We start from the raw sequence: 14,131 nt of genomic DNA on the forward strand, positions 1-14,131 counted from the left end.
ATTGGGTAAGTACTTTCATATTTATTCTTTATTTAAAAGTAACTAAAATCTAAAAATACAGATCTTTTTAAGTTATTAAAGACTAGATTAGGTAAAATAAGTAATAATAATACATAAAATGGTTCATCAGGCATGCATGAGCAGCTCGTGGGTAATGTAATTCGATCGCGTAACATGAGCTGCATGTTCCCCCAAGTGATTTAGAAGCTATAATGACATGGATAGTAGTTAGACATGGTTCAAAGGGCAATAAAACAATAAAATTTAATTATAAATAGATGTATACTGTTAAAAACTTAGAGCTACTTAGGATAAACAAATGTAGTTTCATGTTACAATTTGAAGTCATTCTAGAAAAAAAAAATGGGTATATTAGATTTATTTCAATTATTTTTTGGTGGTTACGAGGTCTGTCGAATTGACCGATCCCATTTTAAGCTAGGGTAGATAAAGAAATTTGAAATTTTTGAAATAAGAAAAAGTATTTTTAATTCTAACATGAAAATTACTTTTCACACGACTATTCAAAACAAATACTCAATATATTAATGGACAAATCTTTATTTTATTTTATTAAAAATGCTTCACTAAAAATATGATTTTTTGTATGTGAAAGATTTATAATATTAACTGAAAGACTGTCAAATTTTGTGAAGATATGCACACTATATTGAAAGTTAAAAGTATTAAATCTATAAAGACTTTACTCAAGTACAAAGAGGTCATGTGGTTGGTCAAATTAACCAAGCCCATGTTATTCTGTATTCCTAGGTGCATTATAAATTAAAAATTATTTAATGTAGTAGTACATCAATATAAAAAAGTATGCTTCAGTTTTATTGACAGTTGACAACAGCAACAAAAAAGACCCGGGTAGGTACCATATTTCTTGTTTTTCATATGTATTCTTTAGTTATTATTATAAAAGTAAATATAAAGTAAATATTAGGAATTTGTACGGTTAGACTAGGTAAGATAAAGAAAGAATAATAACAAAAATTCTTCACGAGGTATGCTCTCAAGTAGCTTATGTATTATGTAATTTGATATGGTAATGTGAGCTACATGTTCACCAAGTGTGGCAGGATTATTAGTTGGACACAATTCATAGGGCAATAAAACAATAACATTTAAGTAGAAACAGATGTATACTGTTAGGAGCTTTAAGCTATTTAGAATAAACAACAGTAGTTTTCTGTTGCAGTCAATATAGAAAGAAACGGGTAATTTTAAACTTATTTTGTATTTTTTATGGTGGTTATGAAGTTGGTCAAATTAACCAAATACATTTAGAGTTAGGGTAGAGAAAATAACAGATAAAATATAAAATTTTATTGAAAAAAAAACGTTTGAAATTTATTTAGGTTTTAGAGATTATGCTAATGAAATTTGACAATTTTCAGATGAAGAAAAGCATTTTTAATCTTAACATGAAAATCACTTTGCACTCAGAGCAACCAACATATATTGACTCCATATATTCACAGAGAAATGTTTAGTAAAAATATTTCACTAAAAGTTCTGATTTTTTTTATCAATGAAAATTGTTTACCAAAAGCTTGTGAAATTTTGTGCAGAATATAATGTATTAAAAGTATCTAAAGATCAATTTGGGGATCACTAACTTGGCTGAATTGACCATGCCTGTAGCCTGAAAACTAATGTAGAATTTACAATATAAAACATACTAAATTATAAAATGGAAATATTTCAGTCAACTACCATACAAAAAATTGCAATAAAACTGCTTATACTATTGGTTCTCAAAGAGAAGCAACTTTTAAAAACATAAATACATTTTATCATTGTTACACCACTGAAGTCTCGCTGCCATGTATGTATACAAAAACTTGGAACAGCTGGTTAAATACCTAGTCCTTAAAAGAGGTAAAATTCTTGCTCAATACATGATCTTCACCACCATATGTGCATAATGTAGTGTTTCTTAACTTACGAAAATTGTAAAAATTACAAATCAAGTGTATTTTGTCCTTACGTCTCTTTTAAAATCACTTCTAAAACAAAACAGTTACCAACTACACGCAGAAAGAAAATCTGTTTGAACTTACCAGGTACAAAATTTTGTGGTTAGTTTCAGTTAAATGCTGGATAATATTCTTTTCATCAAATGTTTTGTAGCAAATCATACATTCAAAATGTTGAAACTTTTCCAACTGCTTTTGCCACACCTCTACTATGTACTCTAATCCTGTGAAATACAGAAACAAAAGAAACACCATTAAAGCTAAAACTTTTACTATCAAGCTGAAACATGAAAAAAACACATAAATGTAAATTTCATTAACATAAATAAATGGATCAGTTAGCAGTGAAATCACAAGTTTTAAGCATTAAGCTATCACCTTACACTTTCCCCATTATATTTCAGACATGTGGTAGGAAAGTGATCCTAACCAGAGAAAGATATTGTAACTTAATCCCACAAGAGTATGACATGAGCTACAGATCCAGTAAATTGACATCCAGTATCGATAGGATGTCTATCACATGGAATCAACTCCCCTAATTGCAGTACAGACCAGGACCATCCAATGGCAGTAACATTCCTGAATGAAGACGACGAGGGATAGTCAAGGACAGAACTGCAACAATCCCACGTATCACCGCTGTGACCCACAACACAGACAGAGGAAATTAGACAACCCAAACTTGTGTGAGGAATTATGCTGATTGGTTCACTTTAATTCAAAATTTCCTTGCAGGGTACCAACATCCATGCGAGGGTAGGATGTGGGCTCCCAATTGAAAGGGTGAACTGCATTCTGACATCTCACTCTGTTGTATTTATTACCGCAAATAGGAGGATATTATGTCATCTACACCCACAGAACATCATCGTCCTACTCTGCAACTGAATGGTTATTGTGTGAAACTCATTCAGCAGGGTGCCTCCATAGTCAACCACCCCAGTGGCTTGTAACTGGACAGTAGCAAGGACTCCCATACTCCACTCAAAGAAAGGAGGGTGACAATGCAGTGGAGTTCATAGGAATGTCATCACCTGAGACAGTGCAGTGGGTGAGCATGAAACCTTATTTTGAAAAGCAAACCATACAGAGATGGGCAGCAATTGCCTTTTGCTTTACCCATGCAGTCTATGGGTGGTACAATTCGGGACGGGCATGTTTATGATGCAAAATATTGTGAGGTTATTCACCGTCAAGCGATCTTGTAGAATACCCCATCTCCATGGTTAGCGTGCGAAGCCACGTAATATAAAGCGTGAGACAACATGGCTATACAGTGCAGATTTAGAGTAAAAGTATACCTGGTCAAGCACCACATGCCACTGAGCAGGATCCATGTGATAAAAAATAGATAAAGGCCCCTGAATTAAAAAAATTATTAATAAAAACTTACCAGTTAGAGTCGCACTGAAATCTGAAGTATGGCCACAGGTGGTAAACTAAACTCCAACGAAAAGGAAACTGCGATATGATGGAGACAGTGGGAGATGAACATACTGGGAGTTGTCCACATGCTGGATTGCAGAATCTCCTTCATTGGACGATGAAGATGAGAAGCAAGGGGAAAAGTGAGGTGTCGGATCTGATGGGAGGAAACTTGGAACAAAGTCCAGGAGGAAGAAGGTAGGGAAGAATAGGCCAATCAAACCAAAAGGTGGACCCAACTGGTAAGGGTAGAAGGTGAAAGATCACGTGAAATGTCAATGGCAAACAAATCTGACCTTTGACATCCACAGGCAAAGAGAAGAAGGAAATATGTTTTAAGGGAAAGATGAAACATGGAACACGAGGAAAGTGGTTCAAACAGCAGTAAAGTAAAGGAATGTAGGATCATATTGATGTCCCAATCTGGAATGGCAGGATGCCTGGGAGGGCAACATATCTGGAAGGAACACATAAGCATGGTAAGAATAGGGGAAGTATAAACCCTATAGTATCAGGAAGAATGAAAGGTATGGGATATAGCTGCCCAATATCTGGAAAGAAGGGAGACCAAAGACCCATGGTGGAAAAGCCAGGTGAGAAATTCCAACCACACAAGCCAAGGTAGGCTTGTCAGTGGGAACCTCCTGGTAGTAGAACAACTGCAGAATACCTTCCATTTGTATTGGTACACCTCCATGGAAGATGGACAGATGGAACTAGCAAACAAGGAAGCGACTCAAAATGTGAAACCAGATTGTCTCGCCAAAGACCAGGCGTGAAAATGCAGGACGTGAAGGTTTGGATGTAGGATAAGTGATCGAGGTTGACAAAGAAGGGAGGGAGAAAGTGGAAGAGGGACAGGGGAGAGAGGAGCATTTATTGTAACCTTGGAAACCAAAATTGATCCACAGACCAATGGCACAAAACTTCTTGATGATTGACCAATGGCCCCATCCCTGACGGGATGCATCTGTGAAAAGATGTAGATCTGGACGTGAAGGAGGAAGTGGCACACCCAACGATGTATGGACTTTGTTCAGCCACCGATGCAGATTGTCTCATAGGGAAGGAGTAAGGAAAATGGGGGTGGAAAGAGGATCCTGAGCAAAGTTCCAACGTTTGTGAAGCACTCATTGAAAGGATCTCATATGGGTATGACTGAGAGAGACCAATGCTATCATGAAAGATCACACCCCCAAAAGAACCTTGTGAGCAGTAAGTGACTGAGCCGAGAGGGCATGGTGAACCAAAAGTTAGATTGAATGAAGTTGTGAAAGACAAGGTAATGCTCAACTGATATTTGTGTCAAAAACACCCCCAAATGGATAAGATATTGAGTAGGTCTGAGGAAGGCCTCCTCCAATTTGATCAACCAGCCCACCCAAGCCACCACAGAAAGTAGCTGCCAAGTATGATTGGCCAATTTCTGATCGGAATGAAACACAAGAAGCCAGTCATCCATGTAATAATGAAACTGCAACCCCAGAGCAAGGAGATTGCGAGCAAGAGCCTGGACTATTTGATAAAACACATAAAGTGCCAAGGCAAGTCTGAAGGGGAGGGCCCAAAATTGGTAAACCACCCCAAGATGGACAAACTGAAGATAAGGAGGAGACTTAGGTGATATCAGTATATGTTAGTAAGCATTGAAAATATCCATTTTTGTCATCTACAACCTTGGAGAAAATATCCACTTTACGATAAGAAAAGACTCCATGATGAACTGGGGTTGTGATACGAAGCAGTTGAGGTGAAATAAATTAATTACCAGTCTCCAATTCCTAGATTTCTTGGGGACAACAAAAAAGTAGAAATAAAAAACCCTGGAAGGATGGGGAACAGGTTCGATTGCCTGCTGCAAGAGCAATTCCTGAACCATTTCTAACAGACACTGGTTGGTCATGGGATTTTGAGGAGGAGGGAAGGAAATAGGAAAAGGAGAAACCAGAGGTGGGTAAAGAAACTGTAAAACAAATCCTTCTAACACAACGTGAAGCACCTATTGATCATCAACGAAGGGACACCAGTGGTTAAGAAACTTGCACAGCCGAACACCCACCAGACCCGAACCCATTGGGTAGTCACTGGCACTGTTGGCAACATGGGGTGCAACATTGAGGAATGCGACGAGAAGAAGTACCCAGAGTAGAAGGAATGGATAAGGGCTGGGAAGGACATGAAATGGGAATTAGCATATGAGACTCTAACTGAGACAAACAGGCTACTATAGTCGTAAGACTGGATTGTTGGTGGATCAATGTCACCCAAGGCTCAATACTTTCTAGGACCATATCAAAGATGTAACATCTCAGAAATGGGGCCATACATAAATTCCTGAGATATGACAAGGGTAAACAGACCTGAGCCAAAATGGCATCACAACCTATAAGGTCCCAACAACAAAGAAACCACATATGTAATGCCAGCCAAAGACAATATGCAGGCTAAAATGGAGGAGAGAAGGGCAAGAGTATCTGCAGAAAACTCATCAGGATTTCTGTGGAGAGCCTCAGATAGGAGGTGTATGGAAGAAAGATACCATAAGAGGTTGGTAAGGCAAGAATATTGAGCATAGGTATGACTGACATTTGATAAGGAAGGATGAGGTGAATAAGAAATAGGTGAAAGGGATAAAACATCACAAACCTGAGATACAAATCCAGAAAAAATGAATTAGACCTAAGAGATTCCTCAGATTGGGAATGGGAAGGAACAGCAAACTCTGGAGGCAGAAAAAGATGATCAAGGTCCTTGTCAGCTTGCACAGGCTCAGCTGGCTCAGGAAGTGTCTGGGCAATGTCTGAGGAGAAAGTTTGGCCCATGTAATACACTCGACATATAAAAGCAGATAAATCCACCATCAGGTCACCCGCATTTGAGGCCTGAGAAAAACACTGGTCGCTGGTGTAACCCCCGAAGTGGTAACGTTAACTTTGGAATTCATTGCATAGAAAAGGTTCACCAAATTTGAGTGCAGAGATAATGTGACTAGAATTAACTGATAAATACTAATACAGAAATTGGGTTGAAGGAATGCAAATTAAATAAAAACATTACCATTTCACGAGGGAAGCATTAAGCACATAGAAGAGCATTTCAGTACTCAATTGCTGCCAAACAAGAAGTGTAGAGGGAATCACATGCATCATGTGGGCATATCATGCTCCAATTAGTTTAGTTAGGAGGTGACACAAACCTGGTGATGTAAAAAAAAAAATGCATGATACTGCAACCTACACTACTTCATAAAAAAAAAAAAGAACAGATAAATAAGTTTTTCTTTCCTTTAAAGAAAGAAAATCCAGGTAGTATAAAAGGAAATTTCAACTACTTAAATGTTTTCCATGATACATAATAAAACCCAGGTTAGAGGACTACATAGATTGTTTATAATGTGAAGTGCCATTTAGCCCAAGAACAAACCACAGTTTACTGAAACATTTAAGTCAGACAACGTTAAATCTTCAAACTCATCACACATACATACAGCTTACAAATATACTACTAACTCTATTAAGTATAAACAGCTTATTTATTTCATGCAATTCATTATTTGTTATCAATACAAACTAGAGATAATTAATAAAGTAATTAGGAATAGGTTAAAGATAAGCCAATTTGTAATTTATATCAGATGTATAAGAATTTGGTCAATGCAGTAAGTCAATTGAATGCTAAATATATGCTTAGTTTATGTTGATAAATACAAATTTTAAAATAAACTAAAAACAGATGGATTCTTCAATGGCTACAAAAACTAAAATTTTATAAAAATCTCTAGAATGAACTATATAGGTTTTGGCTTGCTTGTGCATGGTGATATGAAAACAACTGACATATCCTGCTGAGATTAGCACTAACAGTCAACCAAAATTTAGTCTACATTATTTTTCCAAATGCATATCTTCCTACAAATTTTGTTCAAAACTTCTAAATAAAACTTATTTTAAATCTGAATAACGGGAAAACCATCAACTTCTACAATTCCACACCATGAAATGATAAGGAAGCTTAAAGACCCATTTGTTAAATATCTCTTCTACCAAAAGTTTAACCCATGTCAGCAAATATTTTCAAAACTGACAACATTCTGACAATAACAATGTATTTAGTCATCTATCACACATAATTAGTGGTTAAAACTCAACTAGCTAATGGAGTGAAAAACTAGCTACATTTCGGTTATTAATGATTTTACTCATTGAAGATTTTATCCTCTTTAGTACTCTAATGAACCTGTTTATATGTTTTTATTGAAAAATATCTTCACGTATCTTAAACTTTACAAATGCAAAACTGTAAGAAGAAAATACTGAATTATGTTGTCAGTTTATGAATACAATATATTCTAAATACCAGAAAACTCTTTCAATGATTTTATAAATTCATTTAAAAAATATTAAAAAAAAATCCAAATAAAGTTTCCATTAATATAGTTGTACTTTAAGTCAAACACAGTCAAATAAATAATTTAAAATTAAAGTTGTGTTTTTGAAGCTCAAAACCACTGGCCCCCCCAGTCTGTGGACTTAAAATGCTAGAAGCCAGATTTCAATAGTTGTGGTGGGCAGAGCACTGTGTAGCTTTGTGCTTAGTTACAAACAAACAAAACCACTGTTTAAATTAATAAACTGCTTTCAATTAAATAATTAAGGAAATCTAGGTATAAATATCATTACAATTCTGCTCTTAAAAACTCTATCATTAAACATTTCTAAGGTATAGGTTTAGTATAACTTTTCCATAAAACAAGTTCTCATTAGAAACATTGTTTCATTTTATCAATAAACATACTTATCCACTACAGAGTGCTTCACAGTTCACAAATTCTTAAGACAAACTCATTTTTTATTGTGTTGATTCTATAGGATCTGAACTGATATTTCAAATGTTTCATTTTTAAAGACTAGTGCCTCTCATGAGAAAACAAAACAATGGTAAATATTCACTGATTGTCACTTATAAAAAATTTCTTTTAGGAATTACAAGACCATCAAATAAAGTTTAAATAATTTAAAAATAATAATAACAACTGTTTTATCCTGAAAATCATAAATGAACTACATCATACACATTCACTGTTGTCAAAACAGATGAAAAAAGTGTGTATTCTTTACTTACATACACATAAACTTGTATTGAGTTCATAAACTAAAATGTCAGAGGATAAAAATACATGTTTGGAATAATGTTCTTTGTATGTTTTTGAACTTTTAATAGTAAACAGTTTCAGCTATTTAATACTTAAGAAGTGAATTTTAATTCAACTGTGAAGAGCTCAAATAAGAACTTTTGATATAAAAATAAATTAAAGCAGTTAGTGACTGAAACAAATTGCTGGACAGCTAGTTGTAACACAAACATCAGTCAGTGTTCTGACAGTTATAGTGATAATGTTGGTGATCCCTTGAAATACATAACTTTACCCAAGACCTTGAATAAAAAAGAGTAATCAAACATGAATTTACAGAAAAATGTAGAGTGAGGGGTAAGGATAAGCCAATGAAAAATTGTGTATAAACAAGAGTAACTTTATATGTAAATGTAAAAACTTTTACATATATATATATACATTTTGTGATGGTTTCATGAGTCTAATCAAATTCCTTAGACATTTATTAACCCTCTAAGCACAGCTGGGTCAAAATTTACACGTAGTGACCATTTACAGAGTTACATTTAAAATTTAATTGAACTACTTTATTTTCAGTGTATGTCAATAATCTTAGCAACAAACTGTAGTTTATATTTTAACTATTTATAAAAGTTTTCATCTCTTAATTTCAAAATGACATATTAAAAAATTGTCTATCTTCCCCTTTGTTTGTCACACTATGCATCAACACTTCAAATTCTCCACATCTAAATTTTATGATGTAAACAACAGGCTTCTACAATTTCCAACTAATATATATGATATATGAAAAACTGGCCAAACCCATCAGAGAAATCACTTCCATCTCTTTCTTTCTTTGAAGATTGAATACTAATCACTTTCACATGGCCAATGGGCATGTTTATAACTAATACGAAGAGCAGATTCTATTCCACATAAGCTTCTTACAGTTATTTCTTTTTTGTGGGAATACATGGACAGTCAATGCTAATTTTCTTTGTGATGAAGAACTGTTAATAGAGTTTTAACTTATTTATAGTTTAGTTAGAAAGCCAGATAAATTATAGTAGTTTTGGGACATTCTGTTCTAGTGACTAATATATCATTTGTATCTAAAAATTCATATTTGAAAGCTACACAAATTTTCATCTGGGTAGCCAACTGAAAAAGTATAGTCTTGTGAAAGCAAAGATCACATAGATCACACACTGCTCGTGATGTTTATAAAATTTACCAGATTCAGGTAATGTGCTCTTACTGTGATTTATTGTTTTTAAATGGAGGGATAAACTCCTTCCTGAGTAAAAAGTTCAGCAATAAAACCACAAAATTGAAAGAAACAGGGGTGAAAATATTCACAGTTGAAATTGTGAAGATAAGCAATTTGAGACTCTCAAAACAATTATGCATTTAAATAAGAAGTAAAAAAATATTATTTATTTCACATTTTCAATCAATTTTTCATTTCAGGTACATTGATGATTTCACTATATTAGTGTTAGGTAAGATGAAATAACAGATAAAATGTATAATTTACTGAAAAACTTATGGTATTCATTTAGGAGATTCTAGAGGTTATGCAAATAAAATATGAAAGTATTCTTATTCTTAACATAAAAATTACCTTCACTCAGACTGACCCAGTAAAAGACTTGTAAATTCATATACAAACCTTTGTTAAAAATACTTTATTAAAAAAGCTGATATTTTATGTACAACAGACTTGTAAAGCATGCCAAGTTTTGTGAAGATACAGTTAGTACATTTGGTGTTACAGTATGTATAGTTTCACAGTTAGTTGGTGGTTAAAAGAATACCAAAATTGACTGAGCCCTTTATCTATCAAATATGCAAAAAGTTTTATTGGTCAATTACACAGATGTAGTTAGCTATTTATATACATAAATCCAATATTATCTTTACCACACATTGATGGTATAGCAGTGTGCAAACTTGTTCACTCTATTACAGAACTATTAAGTATATTGTAAAATATCTGCATATCAACTCATTTGAAAATTAACAAGAAAGTTAAGTGTGGATCAGAAGTGGAAAAATCAATGGAGAGATATTATATATGTATGTATGTATATGTATATATATAGTTTTAATGTATAAGTACTTCATAGCTCTTAACAAAAATAATGAAGTATTTGTACCTATTAATACAAGATGAAAAATCAGTAAACTCTAACATTTTTAAGTTACATTATCTACTTACTATTCAATTATGAATGTTATACCTCCACTCACATAATAGCTTTTCTCGATTAATAATGCCCTCTATGTGCTCAATTTGTTTTTGACACTGGCTTTGATACTCTCACGTATCCACACATGTTTAATGTGGTACAGCTGCTTTGTAGCATGCAAAAGGTATGCACAACACCTCCACTAATAGGAGAGCCACACACTCTCCTGGTGCAGCTGTTTCCCCTTGGAATACAGTATGATCTCACTTCAAGATTAGGCACCAAGAACAAAATACCAGAAGTAGAGAGGAAGTGTGTGAAGTGTGAAGGGAGGTAGATATCTATAGGAAATTCATTTTCTGTGTAGGAAAATTATAACTTCCATTATGATACCTTACCTCCTCTCACATAACAGCTAGAATCTCACATTGATCTGGTGGAGGGACTGGTGTAAATTGACCTAGATGAGCCCCCTTCAGAATGCATCTACAAATAACCCCTGGAGGGCGACATTTCTGTGAAGAGGAAACACATTCATGGGAGACCATATATCTGAAACAGGTATACACTTTGCTCTGGAAATATAACAATGTCGCTAAAGGGGTGGCAAAGATGCACATACATAAGTTAGCCATATGTGCCCCAGGTATAAAATGGACAGGGCACTTCTGAACATAGTCAGGAGATTAACTCCAGTCCCAAACTGTCTGAACTGGGAAAAGAGCACCCTGTCCCCGATACAAGGAGAGTCCTCAACCATCTGTATTCAAATTGTAAACAGGAGGTCAACCCCAGTCCAAAACCAGAGGATCCGGGAATGGTTTGCCAAGTTCCCAGAAGAAGGAGGTCCTCAACCAACTGAAACCAGGAAAAGATCATCTGGCCATGGTAGAAAGGAAGTCCTTCACCATTCACCTCAGACTCAGGAACCAGAAGTAAAAAGCACATCTGTTTCGAGTACACAAGCCATCATGTGTGCATATCTAACATGACTAACACCTGAATCGTAGGAAGATGGAATGCAATGTGGAGATTCAACCTAATCAGGGATGAGAACAGGAAATGAGAAAAAGCACTGCAGGCATGGTGGTGGTTTCTGTTACTCATCTAAATATAAATGGAGTTTCAAGGGAGTAAAACCCCCTTAAAGCTGAAAGATTTTCACATTCAAAAATGCATTTAAAGCCATTCCCTGGAGTCACGTGCTCAGAAAATCATAATGAAATTTGTCATATTATCTTCAACATAAATGACTAAGTATTGGTAGATTAAGTGGGGGAGAGGAAATTATACACCAACTCCACTAGATATATATCTAGATGGAGTTGAAATTCTTTCACACACCAAAGCTGGTAGCACTGGAATTGTTTGGATCTGCTGGCTCATATCAGATGTTGCAGTAGCTTCTTTAAATCCCGTAGGCAGCTCCTTTGACATTAACTGTGCAAAATCATTTGTTATTTGGTGGGTAGAAGCAGCAGCCTGTATTGACTTTTTTGTTGCATTTTGACTGAACGTGGTTTTTTAATGCACCGAAACCCTACTCTAAATTGAGTGGGATTGAGCACACTCATGAGGAAGCTTCCATGGTCCACCACCCAAGCAGATAGGAGCTGGTAAGTGGTAAGGACTCCCATACTCCACTGGAAGAGGGAAGGGGGATGCTTTGAGAGTCCGGAGGTATGGAGAAAGAGCAATGGGTGATAATGAAAGGTGTGAGAACTATGACTGGGAGAAATGAACTGAGGTATCAGGGTCCGAACCCCAAACAGGGATTAAAGAATCCAACTGTTGAGAATCCAAAAAAGGATTCAAAGCCCAAAGGTAAGCTTAGGCACGAGTCTCAGAAGAGCAAGGGGGATGCATCATGCTAATCCTTGAATGTAACTGGTTGGTAAAATACTAATTATAGATCCTAATATTGGGAGAGGGAGGAAAAATAAAAAATTTAGGAGCAGGTGTGTCATATAACAAGGAAGAGGATGGGTCATATGAAACTGGGGATAAGGAAAAAACCTAACAAATATGTGTTACCAAGTCCAGAAAATCTGATGAAGGTCTAGGTTTATCAACTGCAGCTGAAAGAGTCTGTATTGCAAAGGAAGAAGGAAGGAAAAAGACTGTCCAAGTCTTCGTCCTCCTGTCCAGCATCTCCAGGGTAGAGAGAACTAATTGAGGGTTAGGAATGCCCCCAGGCTGCAGGAACAACTCCATTTCCTGGCGGACAAGTGTCAAAACCTCCTCTGCTTATAAAATTGCACCCGTGGTTAGAGTAACAGATGGTTGAACTAATGGTGGTGGAAGTAGTTGTGACAATAAACTGCAAATTCATCATTAAATTTTAAGAGGATAAGTACATCAAGACAAAAAGTCTTGGTAAAAAAAATGAATTGAAAGAGAGAGAGAGAGAGAAAAGAGAAATTTTCACAAAACAAATTCAACTCATACTAAACTGCTGTTAGATTATCCAAGTTGAACATGCAAGTTAAAAACTATATATAAAAGTAACAAAATATTAGCAAAATTTGATAACTCAAAGTGAGGTTAGCAAAATGTTTAATCACTTGAGTGCCAAATCAAGAAGTGAGATTAGACTATGTAATCCTGGAGAGACAGCTGCACCAGTAGTGTGTGCTGCACTCCTACTGGTGGAGGATTGTCACATGCTTTTTCCATGCTACAATGCAGGTATATCCCATTAAACACACAAAATAGGTGGGAGTATCAAGGTAAGGTACATATCAGAATAATCTATGAAATATTTGATAGACTGGTTAAGCTAAAGTCACAGTACACAGTGAAAATTTCAGGCTATTTGGGTCATATTTTTACAAAAATGATACATATAAACTTCTCTTGAAAACCTGTAAAACAGGTGAAAACAATTCAGTAATTTGGGTAATGCAATATAAGTGAAAATCATCATTAATCTGCAATGCATTGTAATATATTATCAAAATTCTTATTTCTAAATACTGAACACTCTTGATCAGGTTGATCTACTTGCCAGACAATATAAATAAGTAAATTACCATAATTTCACTTACCAATTAAAGGTGACTTGATCCTTTTCAAATGTTCTTCAAGGTGACACTGTCCACGAAAGAGTCCTAAACACATTAAAAATTAAAACAAAAAATAAAAACTTTAAATATTACAGTAAGTTTTCAGCTACAATGCAGTAAACGTGATCTGAATTAACAGTTTCCTTACGGATAATTATCATGTGTGAGTCACATTTCTTATCACCAATTCCTTGTAAAACCTGGTGTTCATATTGATCTTATGCTAATGTTTCTTTCATTCCGTTTAACCCGATCACTATCGGCTACTTACTTTCTGCATAACCAATGCAAGTTTTGCTTTATTTCATTCCAACAATAAAACTAGTGGATGAAATTGTTTAAAAC

At 35.0% G+C, this 14,131-nt stretch overlaps 1 protein-coding gene across 2 annotated transcripts in view; it reads right to left on the reverse strand.

Annotated features, from left to right (window-relative positions):
* The window catches only part of LOC106463698, a 79,483-nt gene that overhangs the window by 33,117 nt on the left and 32,235 nt on the right, over nucleotides 1-14,131 (reverse strand). For both annotated transcript variants that reach the window (XM_013923759.2, XM_022391636.1), the window contains exons 5-6: nucleotides 13,769-13,831; nucleotides 2,070-2,209 (exon numbers count right to left, since the gene is read on the reverse strand). In XM_013923759.2, the coding sequence (XP_013779213.1) occupies nucleotides 2,070-2,209; nucleotides 13,769-13,831 (203 nt within the window). The remainder of the gene's footprint in view (nucleotides 1-2,069; nucleotides 2,210-13,768; nucleotides 13,832-14,131) is intronic.

The sequence above is a fragment of the Limulus polyphemus genome, unplaced genomic scaffold (genome assembly GCF_000517525.1).
Source record: "Limulus polyphemus unplaced genomic scaffold, Limulus_polyphemus-2.1.2 Scaffold55, whole genome shotgun sequence".
Classification (NCBI taxonomy): Eukaryota; Metazoa; Arthropoda; class Merostomata; order Xiphosura; family Limulidae; genus Limulus; species Limulus polyphemus.